The sequence below is a fragment of the Pholcus phalangioides genome, unplaced genomic scaffold, assembly GCF_987345545.1.
Source record: "Pholcus phalangioides strain wild (caught in Gottingen) unplaced genomic scaffold, Ppha-v1.0 ptg000011l_1, whole genome shotgun sequence".
Lineage (NCBI taxonomy): Eukaryota > Metazoa > Arthropoda > Arachnida > Araneae > Pholcidae > Pholcus > Pholcus phalangioides.
The window spans coordinates 36245785-36266621 of NW_028301604.1; the positions used below are offsets into that span (position 1 = coordinate 36245785).

General features: G+C 42.2%; 1 protein-coding gene across 1 annotated transcript in view; it reads right to left on the bottom strand.

Annotated features, from left to right (window-relative positions):
• Window positions 1-20837, bottom strand: part of LOC149080388 (acetyl-coenzyme A synthetase, cytoplasmic-like) — a 1034375-nt gene that overhangs the window by 424361 nt on the left and 589177 nt on the right. Inside the window, exon 9 of the mRNA XM_089239527.1 lies at window positions 4765-4957. Within this exon, the coding sequence (XP_089095653.1) occupies window positions 4765-4957 (193 nt within the window). The remainder of the gene's footprint in view (window positions 1-4764; window positions 4958-20837) is intronic.

A 20837-nucleotide genomic window follows, 5' to 3' on the forward strand; every position in this document is an offset into this window, starting at 1 on the left:
CTAAAACTGGTGAAATTATGTGTTAAATACAAGGTGTGAATGAAACTTTTAATTTTTACGATCACGCGCCCACAACCCCTCTAAGGGCAAGGCTTAATCTCCCCTCCCCACAACAAAAATAGTGCCGTGCCGCCCGAATCTGCCCTTAAAAAGTAAATAATAATAGTGAAATATTTTTTTGGCATTGTAATGTGACACCACAGAAATTTGAGTAAAAAAAATTACGGGTAAAATTATTGTATAAAAATAAATGATAATGAGTAATTAATTAAAAAATAATTATTGAGCGAGAGAGTTGAAGGTAGTTTGCTGAAGAGCTTGGATCCAATATTTATTGTATTTCGAAATTGTTGCACTACACATAGGTATTTACATGAACTGTTCACGACACCTTTTTAATTCTATAAACAAGACACTCTATGCAAGAAAACACGCGTCCAAGCTCCTCAGAATTTTTTTGACACAGAATTTGTAAACCAGGGCCTCGAGACGGACACGGAGCAATGGCCAGACACAACCCTCCCCAAGTATCACAGTAATGTTAAATGTGTTGAAACCTTTTGATGGTAAAAGGAATGTAAAAGACATTTTGGGTGAGAGAGAGAGAGAGATAGACAAGGTGGTAGAGTATGCTCAATGGTCCGAACAGGACAAACTGGTTGCCTTGGAATTGAAGTTAGAGTGGGAGGCAGCAGAATTTTACAGGAATAACCTGAAACACGAGCGGTTGTCCACTTTTGAAGAGTATAAGCAGGAACTACTGGCTCGTTATGAGGTCAACGAACCAATTTTTGAGTTAACGAGGAGATTCCTGAACTCGTACCAACGACCAGGAGAGACATTCAGTGAGTTTGCCACACGGCTAGAAGCCGGGGTATTATATACCGTTGTTCGCAAGGGGGGTAGGCATCATGTTTTACTAGAGAAACCTGCCCATTTTGGAACGATTTTGTGTTTTTGACGTGCCATTTTCAGAACGATTCGACAAAAAACTCGTGCCCGGTGGATGGTTAAAACTATCTTCGTAACTTATAAACTATGATACGATAATTACGACTATGGATAAGGATACTCATCTCACATATAGCCCGTGATACATATGCTACTAAGTAGCACGAAGCATGCCACTTTTGAGCTACTTCGTAAAATATACATCATAGGTCCTATTTTCCATGGGCCAATCAAGTATTACGTCAGCAAATATTTAGCCATTTCTGACCCCCCTCCTCGTCAGCAGCTTAGAATATTTCATATTTACAAAAAAGGTGGTTGATGACGTAAGCAATCTTCATACTCCCATTGTCAGCAAATCAGAAACCCCCGTCGATGCTGACGTAATAATAATGACCCCCTTGTTGAAGGTTTTTTCTCAAAGAATATTAATCTCATTCCACTGTCTTTTACTACTATGAATATTCCCCACACATATTTGTCGCATTAAACTTTTTTTATAGAATTCATCTTAATCTACTGTTTTTTTACTTATAAATGGAAATTTATGTCAATAATATCTAAGTTTGAATGAAACTTATGAATACTATATATTATGGAACTACTTGATCAATGAAATTGAGAATATTTTGCCTCCTACGTTTGTTCTCTGAGTCGGAAATGGGGAATAAACTGTAATTTGAAACCTTTTTAGAACGATTTTATCGTCGATCCTCTCTGAAATTATGATTAGTCAACCGACTGTGATGTTTGTGGCGACAATATGCAAGAAAAATAATTTTAGCGATTAGTTTTTTTGAATCTGAAAAAATTACATGGATTCGATGGATAGAAAGGATTTTGTTTTTCAAAGATTTGGGGGTTCGTAGGCGGAGATTGAATTGATAGACTGGGGGAGCACACGATGATGATACAAATTCTTATACAGTATATGCATTAAATAAATCGGCTTCTCCATTAAAACATGGAGGGGGGACACTGTTCTCCATACCTCCTCCCCCGTATCCCCGGCCATGCTGACGTTCCAATCAGTTGACATAATTGAAGTTATTTGTCGTATAAACTAAATATTTTGACATTAAAATCTGGGAGGAATTTTGACCAGTGTTATCCGAAAAAAAATTTTCAAGAGTAATTTCACTGCTTCCAAAAATTTTAAGGGGCAATTTTGTAAAGAGAGAAATTTTTTTTTAAATGCAAAACAAAGAGAATAAACTAAAATAACCTGAAATTTTAAAAAGTATTTTCACTCAACGAAATTTGGAGGAGTAAAATTCAATTTTTATGCATGAATCACGCAACTGTTCGCGAGCACTGATTGTGGCCGAAGCCAAAAGTCGTCTAAATGTGAAAGTCTCATAAAGGTGATATTCAAGAAGATCGTATAAACGGCATTTAATGTATTCTTACAGTATTAGTTATTATACACTGCTCAAAACAATTAGGGGAGCACATGGTTTTAACAAAATTACGCAAAGATGTATACCGATAAGTAACATAAAATGAATCATCCATAATTTAAAGCCTAGCAGGAAACGGAAGAAGAAAACTTCATATGCAAATCAAAGTTCATTACGTCAAAAACCAGAAAAAGAAGATAAGGGCAGAAATCGGGATGTTGCAGAAACGTCTGTTTTACTGCCGTAACTGTGAAATTCGATTGCGCAGTATTTTTTTTTTGAGTCAACAACGTGATTTACCAGAATCCATGGCATGGCGTGTTATAGGCAGACTGGAATCCAGACAAACACAACGTAGTGTCGCGGACGCTGTTGGAGTCGCCAGAAGTGTTGTTGCAAGGCTGTGGAATCGATTCCAAGAAACAGGAAATGTTAGACGTCGACCAGGGCAAGGTCGGCCACGCGCCACTACAGCAACTGATGACCGGTATACACGGTTAACAGCCCGTCGAAACAGAACAGAGAATGCTACGCAGCTGCAAAGACGGTTGCTCTTGGCAACAGGACGAAGGGTGTCCAGCCAAACAGTACGTAATCGGCTTCATGAGGGAGGGCTCTATGCACGTAGGCCAATGGTCTGCATTCCGTTGACCCCACGCCACCGTGCGGCCCGAAGAAGATGGGCTGCTGAACATCGAGATTGGGAGCAACATGATTGGAGCAAAGTGCTGTTTACAGACGAGTCCCGATTCAGTCTGGAGTGTGACACCCGACGTGTTCTGGTATGGAGGGACAGGGGACAGACTCGAAATAATCCCGCATTCGTTCGTGAAAGGTCACAATACAGACGAGCTGGTTGGATGGTATGGGGTGGAATCAGCATAGGCGGACGTACGGACCTGCATATCATTCGGAATGGCACTTTGACGGCCCGAAGGTATGCAGACGAGATACTGCGACCTCATGTCATCCCTTACGCTGGAGCCATTGGAGATTCCTTTGTTTTCCAGGATGATAATGCCCGACCGCATAGAGCTCGTCTGGTGGAGAACATGCTTGAAGCTGAAACAATACAGCGTATGGAATGGCCAGCGTGCTCTCCTGACCTGAATCAAATCGAGCATGTCCCAAACATGCTCGACGACGCATTGCTGCGCGACCAAGGCCGCCTGTTACTGTCCGAGACTTGCAGATTGCACTTCTTGAGGAGTGCAACAGTATTCCCCAAAGTCTGATCGATAACCTCATCGCATCCATGGCAAACAGGTGTGCAGCAGTCTTAGCTGTTCGAGGAGACCACACGCCCTATTAAAACTTATGCATCATGTCTAAACAGTACTTTTTTTTATCGTTTACATGTAACCAAATTGTTGCCCTAAATCATCTTTTCATGTTTTTTCCATATTTTCAAAGAATTAAAGCTTAATTCCAAATTTTTTTACGTCTTTTTTCTGTATTGCGCATTGATACGCGTGTACTATCCATTGTATGCCAATACGTGGCTGTCTCGCACGGTTTTCTTCACTTTTTTATTTGCTCCCCTAATTGTTTTGAGCAGTGTAGTTCCACCTATAATGGTAATATGGGGGAAGTTTTAATGTACAAAAGAAGAAAGGAAACCTAATCGAAAGATTACTCTTTTCATCAAGATATCACAAAAAAAAGGATTTATCCACGTAAAGAAAGGAGAAGTATTTGGTCGCTCAAAACACGACTTTATCCATCTTGGCCGCACAGAGCACGACACCCTATTGACATCCCCCCACTACCACAGCTCGTCTTCTTCTCGGACCTTCATCACACAATCAGTTAGGGAGAAAAAAAAAAGCATTTCAGTTTTATGTGATTAATTTCCTTTCCTTCACAGAAACTCACTCTTATGTCTCTCTCTTTTACTGTTATGTCGTTATAGAAGTTTCACTTCGAAATTCCACAGTCATGTCTAATTCGATACAGAAATGTGATCTGGTTCGTTTTTATTCTTCCGGGATCCCGGGAAATTCCCAGTTGTGTTTTAGGTGCGGGGGCGAAACCAGGAGAGAAACCCGATTCCGTCAACTTAAGCGTACGGTGATAATCACGCTTCTCTGGCATTAGCCTAAAAGTGAACGAATTGGCTTTGACTGACTCTTCCTGCTACAACCTGATCTCTCGCCTGGATCAGTATCAGAGTAGTAATATAATCCCGGACGGGGTTGTTATTTGAAATTGTGTAGGCGTATAGGTTTGTGTGGTATTATCGCGTATATTGTATGGTGCTCAGGGAACGCTGTAATGAGTTTATGCATCAATTCTGTATTTTTGAAATTTTATGGAAAGAAAAGATGGATATACTTCTATTGAGTGTTAAATAAAAGGAAAGAGAACCATGAATGTAAATAGAAAGAGAGAGAGCGCAGAATTTTATACTTACCATCACACTCGTGGCAGAGTTCAGCATTGGTCCATATGTGACATATGTGTGTCCAGTTATCCAACCAATATCAGCGGTACAAAAGTACGTATCTCCAATATGGTAATCAAATATGTAGCGGAATGTTGCGTACGCGTACACCATGTATCCGCCAGTTGTATGAAGAACACCTTTAGGTTTTCCAGTTGAACCACTGAAATTTAAAACGCCGAGTCAAAATAAATTAACAAGAAAACTAACTAGTGTAGTCGATGTTTAAATCTAAACTAATAGGGTTTAATTTCGTATCTTCGAACACCACTATCGCTCATTAGTTTCAATACACTTTTTCCGTGAAGTTTTGGTTGTAACGACACCTTGACAACAGTTTGCGGACTCAGCTTAAGAATAATCCTGATACACCTTTGTTATAACGTCGGTGAAAATGCAACGACCTTGAATATAACGACATTTTTCGTCACTTTCGCTTTAGTTTATACAATTGCTGGAATTGTAAGGGCCCTTTCACACGACGCGGACGCGGATGCGGAAGAAGTTTTAACTATTGGAATATACTGCGCCTTTCAGGCGAGCCGAAAAATTTCCGCACCTAGGAAATGTTTATGCGGGTCCGGACGTCATTCGCATGTGTCAAAACCTAAGTGCGGGCTCCGCATCCGCACATAGAAGTTTTGACAATAGGTTTATTCGGAGCTATTCAGACAATGCGGATGCGGAGCGAATTCGTCCGCATCTTTGGCTACTTTTTGAAGGTGATTTTTCACGGAATTTTTTTAATTATTTGCCATAAATACCCTTAAAAACACCATATGATGGTCCTTGCTCATTAATATAATGTACCTACATACGTCTATCCCTCCGTTTCCTTCTGAGATGGAGATATAGCAACTTCAACTGCCTTTTGTCCATATTTCACAATTTTATATAATAAAACCTGCCAACAACGGCCACTGACGGGACCAAAACTATAAGCCGTTCTGTTCATTACGAATATTTAATTGACTACATACTTTAATAACTTTTAAATTGAATTTAAAAATTTTAATTTTTTTCTTTTGAAATTTTTAAAATTATTTAAAAATATGAATATCTGAAATATTATTTTAAATATTTGTTATTTTTTTAAATTTTTAATCTGTTAATTTTTTTAAACTTTAAAAAAAATACTTTTATTAAACAACGTTATCCACTTACGGTGTTCACTCAGGGCCGGATTAAGACGTTTGAAGACCCTAGCGCTTGAATATTTTTGGTGGTTCCCTCGATACCTACAAGTATATTTTACTCAATATTTAGTCTCTGAAATTTTATATTTCAGAAGTCACTAATCTAAGGATGGGATTTCACTCTAAAAGGTTTATGAAAGTTATTTTATAAAACTTGAAAAAAGCAACTAATAAATTGCAAGTGCAACCGATAAATTTATTAGTTGCTTTTTTAAAAGAATTATTATAAAATTTTTATAGTGTAATCCGTACTTGAGGCCGGGATTATACTATAAAGTTTTGTAAAAGATCTTTTATAAAAGTTGAAAAATTCAACCAATAGGCGCATCGGTTGCATTCAAGCAAATGCAACCGGTGGTCTTAATGGTTGAATTTTTCACGTTTTATCAAAGAGCTTTTACAAAACTTTTATAGTGTAATCCCGGCCTAAGACAGAATTGTGATGTGAATATTTCTAAGCACAGACATTTTGAAAGTCCCAACCCCTCCCTTTTTTATACTTGCAAATTCTTTGATATTTGCTGAATTTTTTTTTTTTTTTTTTTTGGAACATCGAATGTTTTGGATGTTTTTGGATTGGATTTTTCGAACATTGGATGTGTTTTTGGAATTTTCTTTCATATTTTTCCGAAAAGACAGATTTTTTTTCAAAATTTTTTGAAAATATTTTAAGATATTTTATCCCATCGACTGCTTGTGAGGATCGGAATGGAGGCATCTTTAGGCTCAATGATAAAAACCACCAAAGAATGCCTCTAGGCTGCCTATGGGCACTGAATCAGGGGTGAAGGAGAAAAATAATTACAAAAATTGCGAAAAAACAGTTTTTATGCACGAATTTCGAACTAAAGATGCGGACGAATCGCCCGCATCTAAATATATAAAGCGCATTTTTTTGCCCGTGCTAGTATTAACACAGAAAATTTCAGGCGCCAGTATAAATTTTTTAGTTGCCATGGAGACCTGCCGCCTAACATTTGTCAAATCCTGCAATAAGGTATTAATTTATTACATATTGTTCCGGATAATTTTTCACAAGACTTCGAGATTGCAAAACAAGAAGCGGTTCGACGGACAAACACAGATTTGTTTACAGAACAGCAATTTACTCGTATTTACAGCCCAATCAGAGAGCTAACAACTTTCCCGCAAAGTTCAATCACAACTGACTTTTCATCTATTAGTCTCTCTCTATTCTGGAATCTGGCATCCCTCTTGCTATCGCCTCATATTTATAGCTCCGGTCGAAACTTCGAGAAAGGGAACATTCCACAAATTTCTATTTCATAGTACCAGGTTTGTGGCGCCACTGTCTGGATGGGCGTAACCTTGTGGAAGCTTCTGTCCAACCCTCCACCAGTTCCTCGCAAATCGCATAATTGTGCGCAATACCGAAACCGGTATCAACAGATTTTGATATTTCTGAGAGCCATCGAACAAATCGTAACATTGCGCCCCCCCCCCTTAGAGTAGTTCGTCCCGACAATTCAGTTCTTACATCGGCGGGTTGTCACTGGTGCGGTAAGAGGCCAGTCTGTTGAAGTGGACCACCTTGCACTTCGAGGATGGCGTTTTCTGGATCCGAGCTACGACGTCGTTCAGTCTATTCACGACTCTGTAGGGTCCTTCCCATGACGTCTGAAGTTTTGGGCACAATCCTTTCCGGCGCTTCGAGTTCCAGAGCCACACGAGGTTTCCTTCCATGAAGTCATGAGACGTGGCCTTCGCATCGTAGCGGTTCTTCATCTTTTCGGAGCCGATGTTGATCCTGTCTCTGGCGATTCGATGCATGTCCTCGAGGTGCTCCTGGACGTATTCTTCCGATAGAAGAGTAGCATCTCCCGGTCGCCGAAACATCAGATCACCTGGCTTGCCAAGGTTCTGTCTCGAGCGATGGCGAGTATCCGGTGCTCTCGTGGGCGGTCCTCGGTAACGGTCGCAGGTTCGGGGTGAAGGTGGTCCCGGGTGCGCCTCGGATGTCCTTTGCGGGCGGCGCAGGCGTCGCAATTCTTGCACCACTCTTCCACATCGGTACTGGATTTGTTCCAACAGAATCGTTCACGGACCTTCTGGAGAGTCTTAATCAAGCCGCAATGTCCACCCGTCGGGTTTCGTGCAATTCTTTCAGCACTTCTTTCACACGGCTGCTTGGCAGGACGAGTTGCCACCGGAACGTCTTTCCATCCTCCGACTCCCATCTGCGGTACAGCACGCCATCTCTCATCTCCAGAGAGTCCCATAGCGCCCAGTATCTTTTGGTCGTTGGAATGGAAGAGGCGACGTCTTGTCATGTTGGTTTACTCCCGGTGGATTCTTTCAAGTCCATTTTCGGTCGTATGTCGGGATCTTCTAGCAGGGCCTTCCGAGTATTCTTGTCGCTCCAAGGATCGTCACTCGAGACTTGAGATATTATCTGTCTCACTGCAGGGTTCGGCGGCCCGTACTTCTCTTCTGCCTTGAGGCAACGACGGTTCTGTGGACCTGATCCTCTCGTCAGGGTCCACAGAACCGTCTACCTTCGTCAAGGCAGAAGAGAAGTCGGCATTTCCATGCGCTTTTTCTTTGAGGCTGGATCGTCCTCTTGATACCATCTGACTCTAGTGAGAGAACAGTCCCGGTCCTGCCATTGGTCTTCTCTGCATTGGCGATGCACTCTTTTCCACTTCTGGAATGTCCATAACTTTCCTTGGAGATACTTTGTTACGACCACATCCTAGCAGAGCGATACGTTCCTTCGACGTGTGCAACTGGTCATTCCTCATGTCCAAGGAAAATCCGTGTTTCCTCAAGAAGTCCACTCCGATGATCCACGGAACCCTTATGTCTGCCACGAAGACGGTGTGTTGGTAGGTGACTATGGCGAACTTTAGTGAGACTTTCAATTTTCCTCGTACAGTCATTTTCTGTCCGGTGACTGTCTGCAGCGTCAGCGATGGTGGTAGGTAGAGAAGCCGTTGCTGGAATTTCCGAGCCAGGTCCGTCCTGACGATGCTCACGTTGGCTCCGGTGTCGATGACAATCCTACACTGCAGTCCATCAATCTCGCCTCTTACATGGAGTCCGTGGCCGCCTCCGTGCAACTGGGAGACGTATGGCGCATCTTCCGTACCGGTAGCTCCGACAGAGCCTTCTCTCCGCAGGTGGCCTTTCTCGTGGCGTTTCCAGGTTCCCAACGACTTGTCTTTCCGGGTGCCACGATCGTTCTTGGCACTCTTCAGAATTTCTTTCAGCTCTTTGATGTCCTCCTTAGCGTACTCCGCAACAGAGCCTCGGACCACTTGTTGCTCTTCCGTCGTAGCTTGACGGGCTGCTTCGTACTTTATGGCGAGACAAAAACACTTCTCACGTTCTTGTACTCGCCCAGACGCAGTATGGCCCAGACGCAGCGCCTGCTGGATATCGGGGTCCACGAAGCACTGCAGGGTCAGTCCATCCCTGATGTCCGGCGGGCAGTCTGGATACGCCAGCTGTGAGTCTTTCAATGTTCATGGCCAGTTCTTGTAGTGTCTCTCCCGCTTTCTGCTGCACAGTCGCAGCCTGTGGAAGTCCTTGAGGTAATTTTCTCCAAACCTCAGGTCGAGTCCGTTCATCAGAGCTTCATAGCTGGATCGGTCCTCGGCGGCGAGCGTCTGAAGAATTTCGGCAGCTTCACCTCGGAGAGGCGCGACTTGGAAGGCCTTGAGTACACAGTCCCATCCGTTCGCTGAGGCGATCGTCTCGAATTAGGTCCTGTTGATCGACCACGATGTCCTCCCATCATACGTCGAGGGCTTGATGTTAGGCCGACTGACATCCGCTATGGCTGGCAGGACCTGGTGAGCGTCCGTGGAGAACGTAAGCTCTTGAATTTTCTTTTCTATATAGCTCTTGTATCTTCTTCGAGAGCTTTTCGTCTACCGCAATCACTCGATCCGTGACAGTTCATTTCCTGGGTGAGTCCTTTTTTACGGCGTCGACCATTCCGTTCCCTCTAACTTCAACGGCGGCGATGTCTCCCTTCACTCCGACGATGGGAACGTCGTCCTTCACACCGGGGATGGAGGTATTTACGGCGGTGAACTCCTCTCTGACGGCAGCGATGGACGTGTTGACGTCTTCTTTCACGTCAGTGATGGAGAGATTGACAGTGGCAATGGAGTTGGTGACATCTTTCATGGCTGAGCTTGTTGACTGGATCTTCTCTTCGATGCCTGATTTCATCTGGCCCATCACAGATATCAGCTGATTCAGCTGTTCTCGCAGTCCGGTTCTCCGGGCGTGGGTTTGAATTCCACTTCTGACACCATATTGTTCCGGATAATTTTTTTCACAAGACTTCGAGATTGCAAAACAAGAAGCGGTTCGACCGACAAACACAGATTTATTGACAGAACAGCAATTCACACGTATTTACAATCAGAGAGCTAACAACTTTCCCGCAAAGTTCAGTCACAACTGACTTTTCATCTAGTCTCTCTCTATTCTGGAATCTGGCATCACTCTTGAGATCGCCTCATGTTGTCTTGATGAGTTAATTAAAGATAATCTTAACGAGATGAGTAAATTAATGGTAGTTAGGGAAAAATTGAAATGATTGATAGATATTATATAATAGTAGTAGTGATAGCATGGAAAATGTAGCAGAAAAGAAAGAAAAGTAAGAGGCTACAGAGAAGGTAAAAGAAACCTATGATAGAGTATAAGAATGTAGGTCAAGAGGCGAAATTTTGGGTAATAGTGAATCGCATGCGATGGGAAAGTTTAATCCAAGAAGACAGGAGGTTGAATTGATGGGAAAAGCTATACTTTGGAATGCAGTTGTATGTATACAAATACAAATACAACGCCACAACAGGCAAATTGCCCAACGAGGTGGCTAACTTAAGAAGATCATGGGTTCCCCCAGCCCCTACCTACTACTGCTACACCACACATGCACCCCCCCTCGCTGACTTAAGAACATCATGGATCCCCGAGCCCCTACCTACTACTGCTACACCACACATGCACCCCCCCCCCCGCGGAACCCCCCAACGAATCGGTACATGCGGGAATGTGCATGTACATGTAGTGCAACCTGACGTAAAGTTTGTTTCTGTGTAATGCTTGTTATGTGTAGCGCTGTCATCTGCCCCGAGTTATACTAACTATGAATGAAGTGTTATGGTTGAATGATTTACTGTTGTAGGACTGTTGCTCTCTCTGGCGAGACTTTTTAACGGGGAGATCGGCTCGCATTTGCGCCTTGAAGTTGGGAACCACAGAAAACCAACTTCAGCCGACCGCCACTGTGGGGTTCGAACCCGGATCCTCGCATCACGAGTCCGGCACTATAACCACTCGACCACCACAGCGGCAAAATATGTAGTCGGAGATAATGATAAAATGTAGTAAAACGGGACCCTAGTTGAGAACGATAGGTGGGTAAAATATTATTCGTGTCAAGCTGAAGACCGCGGCACTGAAAAATAAGATATGGCTAATCTTTTTGTCTCTGGTCAAATGCATTGATTTACGAAGGAATGTGCGTCTAGACGGATCTAAATTAAATGGTAGGGTCAAAGGTTATCGGAACGTGAGATTTTCCCAGAGAAGAAGAGCCAATGAGATTATGTTTGATACTAAAAAAGTGGCTCAGACGGGAAAACAAAATTTCTAGATGAGGGAATGGAAAGTCTTGAAATAGCGCAAAAAGGCGGAGTTGAAATTATGATTAAAAAATATAAACGGATTTTAGAGATGTGAGAAAAAAAGTCAGGGGTGTTTTAAAAGGAGAAAGACTAAAAGTAGAATTCGGAATTTGTAGAACGAACTGAAGTAGAAAAGATGAAAATGGTAAAGTGGAGGGCTTGCAGCCGTATTGGGGTAAGTCATCCTCGGCTCATGTTTTTAGTATAATTGACTTTTAGGACATGTTCGGTCGACAGTTGGAACCAGACTGAACTCCAATACAAGAACACACTACATAATGCCTAGCTAGTAAGTGGCATAAAAAATATAATAAAAATATAAAAATTGTACAAGACAAGTAGCGCCACAAGTATAACTGAGCGTAAACATTCAAAAGTTATTGTTGGGGCCCAGGAAATATTGTTGCCCGACGATTTTTTCCCATTTCTGGCATTTGTCCAGCCCTGACGAACTTTCAAAGTAGCCTACGGTTCAATCCCGGTCCTGTTTGGTACATGTGCAAAATTTGGCGACAATCGGCTTCCTGCACAACTCATTAGGTAGTAAATTTTCCATGGCGATAGACCTGAGTTGTGCTCGGTTTAATAAAAAAGAATAAGCGAGCACGCACAAGTATTATTCAGATCTGTCTCAATATTGGAAAGGATTCGCTTTACTCTCTACCAACAGTAAAGTTTCATACTACACAAAGAAGAGTTAAGTCGTTTTCAATGGAGTATGCATGCGGTATTTCAGAGATTTCTGGAGGAGCTGATACAGATTACCGATCAAAACCAGCTACAGCAGCATGCCACAAGACTGATGGAAGTAATAAGCATTCACTGCAAGACTATCTTAGGTTGTAAAACTATCCACTCACACCCTAAGGGTATCAAATAGTGGACGGAGGAGCTCAAACGACGAAAAAAAGGCAAGTACGGGCCATCGAGAGGAAACTAAACCTTATGAAGAGGACTGGGCAGGATATCCATGACACTATGGCCTACTTTCGAAGGGCTCGAGCACTTTTGAAACGGGCAGTAATGCAAACAAAATCCAGCTCCCTGAATAGGCTCTGCACGCAAGCTGCTACGGCATATGGTATGCCCTATAAGGCAGTATTTCGGCCCAGGCGAACGCAGGTGCAACTTCCAGTGCACTCCAGCTCCACACCAAGATATAACAGAGAAACATCTGGCAAGCCTATTTTAGAGGTGTGTGCATCAATACCGATCCAAAACGACCATCTGAACAGCCCTCTTGCATAGCCACCATTTGAGGAACATGAGGTCTTACGAGCAATACAGGGTGATTCAGAAAAGAAGGGAGAAACTTTAAGAAGTGATAGTTCACACCAATAAAATTGTCATCAAAGAATGCATGGTCTAACATGAAACGAAAACGCGCTAGTGCCTTTCGAAACGGCCGCTTCGCAAACGTTAAAACGGCGTTCCTGTTGAAATTTATCGGAATAAAAAGAACACTATATGCATTGAATGCAAATGTAACCTGGGGAAGAAGAAACCATACGCAAATTTGCGTCACAGTGTATAAAAGGTGCGGACTCTGTATCACTAAAGTGCGCCACTATCCGTACGTTACAACTGTTAGAACGGTTGTACGCTGGCATAAATTCACAAGGCTGCAACTTCATCTAACACCAACTCTGGCCATATAGCTATGTTACAATTTACTGCCATTAGTGAGATGGGTTGGAAGTGAAGGCGCTGTCTATCGGTGGTCGCCTTGAGTTCGTTAGGGAAAATATCTTATCTATATCCTCCCTTGGGTTCGAACCCTGGACCCTGACAACAACCTTCACGATGGTAGATGAACATCTTACCACCATATTACTCGGGCACTATTTTCAAAAGGCTGGAGTCCACGCCTTTTATTCACTGTGACTCAGATTTGCGTACGGTTTCTTCTTTCCCAGGTTATATTTGCATGCATGGTGTTCTTTTTCTCCAGATAAATTTCAACAGGAATGCCGTTTTAATGTTTGCGGAGCGGTCATTTCGAAATTTCTTTTCGTTTCATGTTAGACCATGCATTCTTTGATGACAATTGTTTGAAATTGGTGTGAACTACCACCTCTCAAAGTTTTTCCCATCATTTCTGAATCGCCCTGTAGATGGATTTAACCCGAAAAAAGTAGCAGGGCCAGACAATCGCATAGGACCAATCGCATAGTACAAGCCATTGTACGTGCCAATATTAACTATTTAAAAAATTTCTTCACAGTCACTGCTTACAATTCTATACTTTCCCCTCAGCATTCAAACCTGGAAGGCTGGTTCTTCTTTCCAAGAGGGGACTTGGCGTAACCAACTCGATTCGTCCCATTTCGCTGACTTCCAATTTGGAAAAGGTGCTCGAAAAACTTTTTATACAAAGATTCTCCTATGTTAAGCGGAACGGCCTCCTTCATCTTTTCAATTTGGTTTTCGTATGGGTCGCTCAACAGATGATGCTTTTCATCATCTAATGGAACAGATTGACAATAGGAGGAAGGAACATTTACTCACAGCCGTTATCTCCCTCGACATTAAGAGAGCTTTCAATTGTGTGCGTCATGAGATAATAGTTAATAACCTTCGAATTATGTCTATTCCTCTTCAGCTAAGAGAAACTTTGGAGGACATTTTCTCGGGACGCACCATCACTCTTAACATAATTACAGCACCAGCATCCAAAACGTTGGTTTGAAGTTGCCCTCGGGGCTCATGTAGTGCACCCGCTTTTTGGAATACTACATTCGATTACAGTCGATGATACTACATTCATATACAGTGCGCCATTTTGTGTCTTTCCTTGTGTTTTTCTTCGTTCTCGTGAGTTTTACTTAGCGTGTTGTTTATTTTTGGTCATTTTTGGTGTCATATTCTGCGGTGATTTTCTTTTTTTCAGCGCACGTTGGATTGTGAGATAAGTGGTTTTTTTTTATTATATTGCTCTCATTTTTTTTAAATTTTCGTTGTGTATTTTCGATCGACTTAAATTTATTTTTCTCGTTCGCATTTCATTTGTTGTTTTTTCGCCAGGTTCGCTCGCTTCTTTGATATAAGTTCGTAGGTTTTTGGACGTTAGTGTTAGCAAACAGTGTATACTTGTTCCCGGGTACTCTCAATAACTTTGTTTTCCCTCCATTTGGGCCTATTGTTGTAGTGTTAGTGTTTTGAGATAGTTAGCTAATTCTAATAAGTATAAATTGTACTTCGTAGCTTAATACTTTTTTTTAGAGGGTGGTGTTGTACTCTTTATATACATATTTATTTTATTCTTCGTGATTTAGTGCTGAGCATTCCACTTTACGTTAATTTTTTCGTATAATCTCTTACGTATATTTTGCATAGTAATGTATTTTACATTATTTTAATTTCCAGTTAACGTTTCTCATTTTCCTATTTTTAAGTATTATTATTATTATCTAGCTTTAGCAATAGTGTTAGTATGCCTCGACCTCGACTAGTGTTGTGTAGAGCTTGCGACGGGAGGTTTCCCTGGTCTAGGGGTATAGTAGCTGGTAGTTTCAATTGTAAAGGGTGCTTGGTTAGGAAAAGGCTGCACTCGAGGTCGAAGCTTTACGGGAAAAAGTTAGGGTGCTAGAGGGCCCGGTTATAATGGAGCCTCTGGTCGTCGAGCCACCTGCTGATGAAGAAGCAATCTCCACGAACAACGACATTTTAGAGGGCGAATGGGTGGTCGTGGATGAGGTAGAGGGGGATAGTGATAGGGGTTTAATCATCGGCGATTCTATGGTTAGGGAACTTGGGAACCGAGTGTGTAGGGATTTTCGGGGTTTCGAGCGCTGTTGTCTTCCTGGGGGGAAGATTGGCAACGTTCGAGACGTTTTTCATCGCCGAAAGTTGCCCTTGCGGGTGATTCTGTGGGTGGGAACAAATCAGGTAGGAGCGAATATTAGTGAGTCTCTGTCAGAATACCGGGATTTACTATTATCCGCTAGGGAGGGGGGTTCAGATGTGGCAGTGATTCCAGTGCTGCCAAGGGGTAGTAGGGGATATAGGAGTAGGATCCACCAATTCAATATAGGCCTGAAGGACATTTGCTCCTCACTTGGGGTCACGTTCTTGGAGCTTCCCGCATTTACCGATAGGTGGCTTCGTTCGGATGGGATCCATCTAAATAAGAGAGGGGTCTGGGAGGTTTACGATAGTCTTAGGTCAGGTTTTTTACTCCCAGACCACGTAGTCGGGAATGCGGGTTAGTTAATGATAATCACAACAGTACTGACTTGAAATTACAAATCGATTGACAACAAACCACCGGGCAAATTAAAATGTGTGTTAATAAATGCCAGGAGCTTGGGTAATAAGAAAGATTTTTTAGAAACTATGATAGTTGTGGAGGGCTTGGATCTTATAGCCATTACAGAATCTTGGGCAAAGGATGGGGATGAATCTTTCTTACACATCTCAGGATACGATACTTTTTTGAGAAATAGATCTGATAGGAAAGGGGGTGGAGTGTTGATATACGTGAAATCCTGTTTGAAGGCTAGAGAGTGTAACGTGCAGAGAAGTGATATTGAAACCATATGGGTTGAACTTGAGAGCAAAAGACGTCATAAGCTTATTGTTGGGGTTTGTTACAATCCACCGAATAGGGATCAAAACTACATTGCCAAAATGCATGATGAAATTTCCTACATGTGTAAGCGAAAGAGGGTTCTCATACTAGGGGATTTCAATTACCCGGGTATTGATTGGGAGAACCTTTCATCTGGAAATCAGTATGAAAGAGACTTTCTTAAGTTGGTGCTCGAAAATTTTTTGTATCAGCATGTATTAGAAGCCACTAGGGATACTGCTATTTTGGATTTAGTTCTTACTAGTTCTGAGGATCTAGTTGGACATGTTTCGGTGGGGGAAGAGTTTTCTTCCAGTGAGCATCGTATCGTCAGATTTCACTGTAACTTTTCCTCGGGTAAGGTTGATAACAAAAGACTGGTTTCTTGTTTTCGGAGAACTAACTTTGATGTTTTGAGAAGAAGGTTAGCGGAAGTTTTCAAAGACCGGTTGGAATCAGTAGGGGTGGTAAGTCAATGGGAAGAATTTAGTACGAAGCTGTCCTCTGTTTTGCACGACGTCATACCCTTTGTTCGAAAAAAGCGTGTTTGTACATCACACCCTCTATGGTTCACGGATAGCGTGCGGAACCTTTATCTTGAAAAGAAAAGAGCATTCAGAGAGTATAAAAGTGGACGTGGTGACCTATCATTGTTTACTGATAAAAGAAGACTGTTGAAGAAAGCGATAAGGGATAGTAAAAAGGAAGTTGAATCTAGGTTGGCAGATAACATTGGCTCTGACCCAAAATCATTTTTTCGATACGTCAATAATGGATGTAAGGTGACAGTTGGCCCCCTCTCGATAGGAGGCTCTAAGGTAGAGAGCAATGTAGGCATGTGTAGTGCTTTCAATGACTTTTTCGCGTCGGTTTTTAATGGAGATAATGATATTCGATATACGGGTGTTGCATGGGGTAATAAAACCCTCAACGATATTCAAGTAGAAGACGTGGAGGTCCTAAATCTTCTAAGAAATGTATGTGCAAGCAAAGCACCAGGACCATATGATATCTATCCCAGGGTTCTCAGGGAAGGTGCTAATGAATTGTTGGGGCCAGTCGCACAGATATTCAGGAGTAGTGTTGCTGAGGGTATCGTCCCGAGATTGGAAACTGGCTAACGTTGTTCCGATATTTAAGAAGGGTAGTAGAGAAGTGGTGTCTAATTATCGTCCAGTGAGTTTGACGAGCTCCCTCTCGAAAATTTTGGAAATTATCATCAAAAGGCAGTTTGTGAAGTGGATAGACGAGAATAATGTATTGTCGGATAATCAGCATGGGTTCAGGAAGGGGAAGTCATGTGTAACTAACCTCCTTTGCTTCTATGATTACGTGACTAAGGCTTTGGGTAAGAGCAAAAATGTCGACGTTGTTTACCTTGATTTCCAGAAGGCATTCGATCGGGTCCAACATGGCAAACTCTTGAAGCGTTTACACGAGATTGGAATAGGGGGCAACTTGCTGAATTGGATAGAATCGTGGTTAAGAGATAGGTCGCAACGAGTTATGGTGAACGGGGAATTCTCTGGTTGGACAGACGTCACAAGTGGAGTTCCTCAGGGAAGTGTCCTTGGCCCCATACTTTTTTCACTTTTTATCGACAAACTCGATCAGGGTATCGATGGAATTACTAGCAAATTCGCAGATGATGTGAAGCTAATGGGGGTAATCGGGAATGAAAGCGATAGGGAGTTGCTCCAGACCAACTTAAACAAGATTGCAGCATGGGCAAATGAATGGGGCATGACGTTTAGCGTAGATAAGTGCATGGTCGCTCATTTTGGTTCGAACAACCCATGGTTATCTTACGAGTTGAATGGTGTCACTATCCCGGATGCAACTAGAGTCACCGATTTGGGAATTCTCATTGACGAGCGACTTAAGTTTTCTGAACATTGTTCAGCGGTTGTCAAAAAAGCGAATAGAATGCTTGGTCTCATTTTCAAAAAGGTCTCTTCGCGTTCTCCTAAAGTCATTCTTCCGCTTTTTCGAGGCTTAGTTCGTCCTGGACTGGAGTATGCTGTAAGGTTTTGGAGACCATACCTACAGAGGGACATAGACTTGTTTGAAGGGGTGCAGAGAAGAGCTACGCGTGTCCTTATTGGCACACAGGGCTTGAGTTATGAAGAGAGACTTCATTTTTTGAATATGTTTACATTGGATGAACGCAGATGTCGAGGAGATATGATCGAAGTGTTCAAAATTTTCAATGGCATGGATAGGATGGACCATGAACTTTTAGTACACCGCCGATCAACTGCTTTTACAAGGGGACACCAGTATCGATTGGTGAGTGACAATGGAAGGTTATGGTGTCGCAGGGAATTTTTCTCTAATAGGGTTGTTAATAAATGGAATAGCTTACCCCCGGAGGTAGTAAATTGTAACACAATTGACACGTTTAAAAAGAAATACGATAAACATGTTGGGGTAAATCGAGAAGCTATCCATTCTTAGAATAAGACAACCATAAGTATTCTTTATGGGCATTGTATAATATTTTATCATGTGTATATATTGTTTATAATTTGTGTTAATTGCATTTTTAATGGGGTTGCTGTATTTTTGAAACATATGACATCCATATTTTTATGGGCATCTTTTTATCAGCCACCTCGTTGGGCATTTTGCCTGTTGTGGCGTTGTATTTGTGTTTGTATTACTTCGACTCCAGTAGGCCGCGGAGGCCACAACATAAGTCTTTGCCGATGACTTCCTTCTCGTGGTGTCTGCTAAGGAACCCACTGAAATTACAGCCGCTGTCAACGATGCGTTGACACAAATCTCCGAATGGTTACAACAAAATGATCTGCAAGTGGAACCATCCAAATGATTTCTCTGGCAAAACAAGAAGAAAAAGAGTCCCACTATGAAAACTAACGGGGAACGAATTACGTTTGCCGAAAAAGGTCTCAAAATTTTAAGAATATGGTTCGCTAACAAGCTAATTTTTTTAGCACACTCACATTACTTACTTAAAAAAACGACCAATACGCTGGATCATATCAGACGATTATTGGGTGTAGGGTGGGGGTACCATCGTAACCTGAAGAACACCCTCTACAGCAGTGGTTCTCAACCTTTTCGACACCGTGGCCTGGTTTCATTCATTATCGTGGGCCGAAAGAACAGTTCCGACAGGTCCGACATGACAAACGGAAAATGAATAAGGAAAAATGAAAAGCTAATCCCTCTCGGCCCGGTTTGAATAAGGTCAGGGCCCGCGGTTGAGAAACGCTGCTCTACAGAACTCTACTGTATCGACAGATTGCCCTTGGTGCTCCCATCGGGTTTTCTTCCCCTTCTGCTCGGCACCTGGCAAAGATGGACGTGATTCAAAGACAAGCTCTAATTTATGTCACGCGAGCATATCGAACCATGGCCACCACGGTTTTACAGATTGAAACTGGTAACCCCCCCCCCCCCCCCACTGGGACTCACTATAAAATAATTTCAAACTTATGAAAATTCGAAAATTCGCAATCATACAAATTTTCGCGAATTTGGATGATTGATTAGTTAATTACGATTTTAATTAGTATCGGGATCGTTGTGATTAATATATGACAAGCTTTCAAATTTATAAGAATCAGAATATTCGCTATTTTACTAATTTAGTTACGATTTTAATTAGCATCAGGATCGTTGTGATTACTAAATTACACGCTTTCAAATTTATAAGAATCAGAAAATCAGCAATTATACTTATTTTCACGAAAGTTTCTAAATGTAAATATGTTGAAAGGCTCCGTACATGGACGGCGGATGCAATCAACTAATATCTCGTGAATGACATAGGCCACCGGATGGCCACATGTATATAGAAATGTCCTCTCCACAAGGGCGTAGCCAGGGGGGGGGGACTTGGGGGTCTGGTCCCCCCCCCCCCGAAATGTGAGAAAATGACCGAAAAAAGGGAAAAAGATGGCCAAATCCATTGTTCTGTCACTTTGGTCCCCCCCCCCGAAATGAAAGTGGTCCCCCCCCGAACGAAATTTCTGGCTACGCCCCTGCCTCTCCACTTGTTAATACAATATTTATATGTGATAATACAAGATTCATCGAAAGTCTAGTTATTTATGACGATAATTACAAGGAAGAAAATTCATCTTTGTCCCACGGGGACAGAGATGAATTTTCTCTGTCCCAACCTTGTATTAACAAGTGGAGAAGACATTTCTATATTAAATAAAAGATAGCTACAAATTGAAGTAAACAAAAATTTGATAGAAAAACGTTCAAATGACCGTCTTCTATGATCTGGCCTGGTAGAGGTTGACGTTCCTTTGGTATGGAAAACATTGCATTCCCCCCCCCCCCCCACCCCGATGTTCCGAGAGGAGACTCGTCTTTTGCGTCTATCCCCCAGTATCTTAAGAAAAAAGCCTCGTTTTCAACAGCTTTTCCCCGAACTTCCTAGTTTCGACCCACCTGGTTGGTTGCGGAAGTGTCACATGACAGCAGCGTCAGGTTTTCGGCAAAAGCCTGCGAAAAAAATGACTCACTATGGACGGGAAAGGAGCAAAAACAAAAAGTTCAAAATGCGTGTGTAAACCAGTGCCGTCTAAACGCATGGGGCCCACCGGTTTCAAGGAAAGAGGGCCTCAG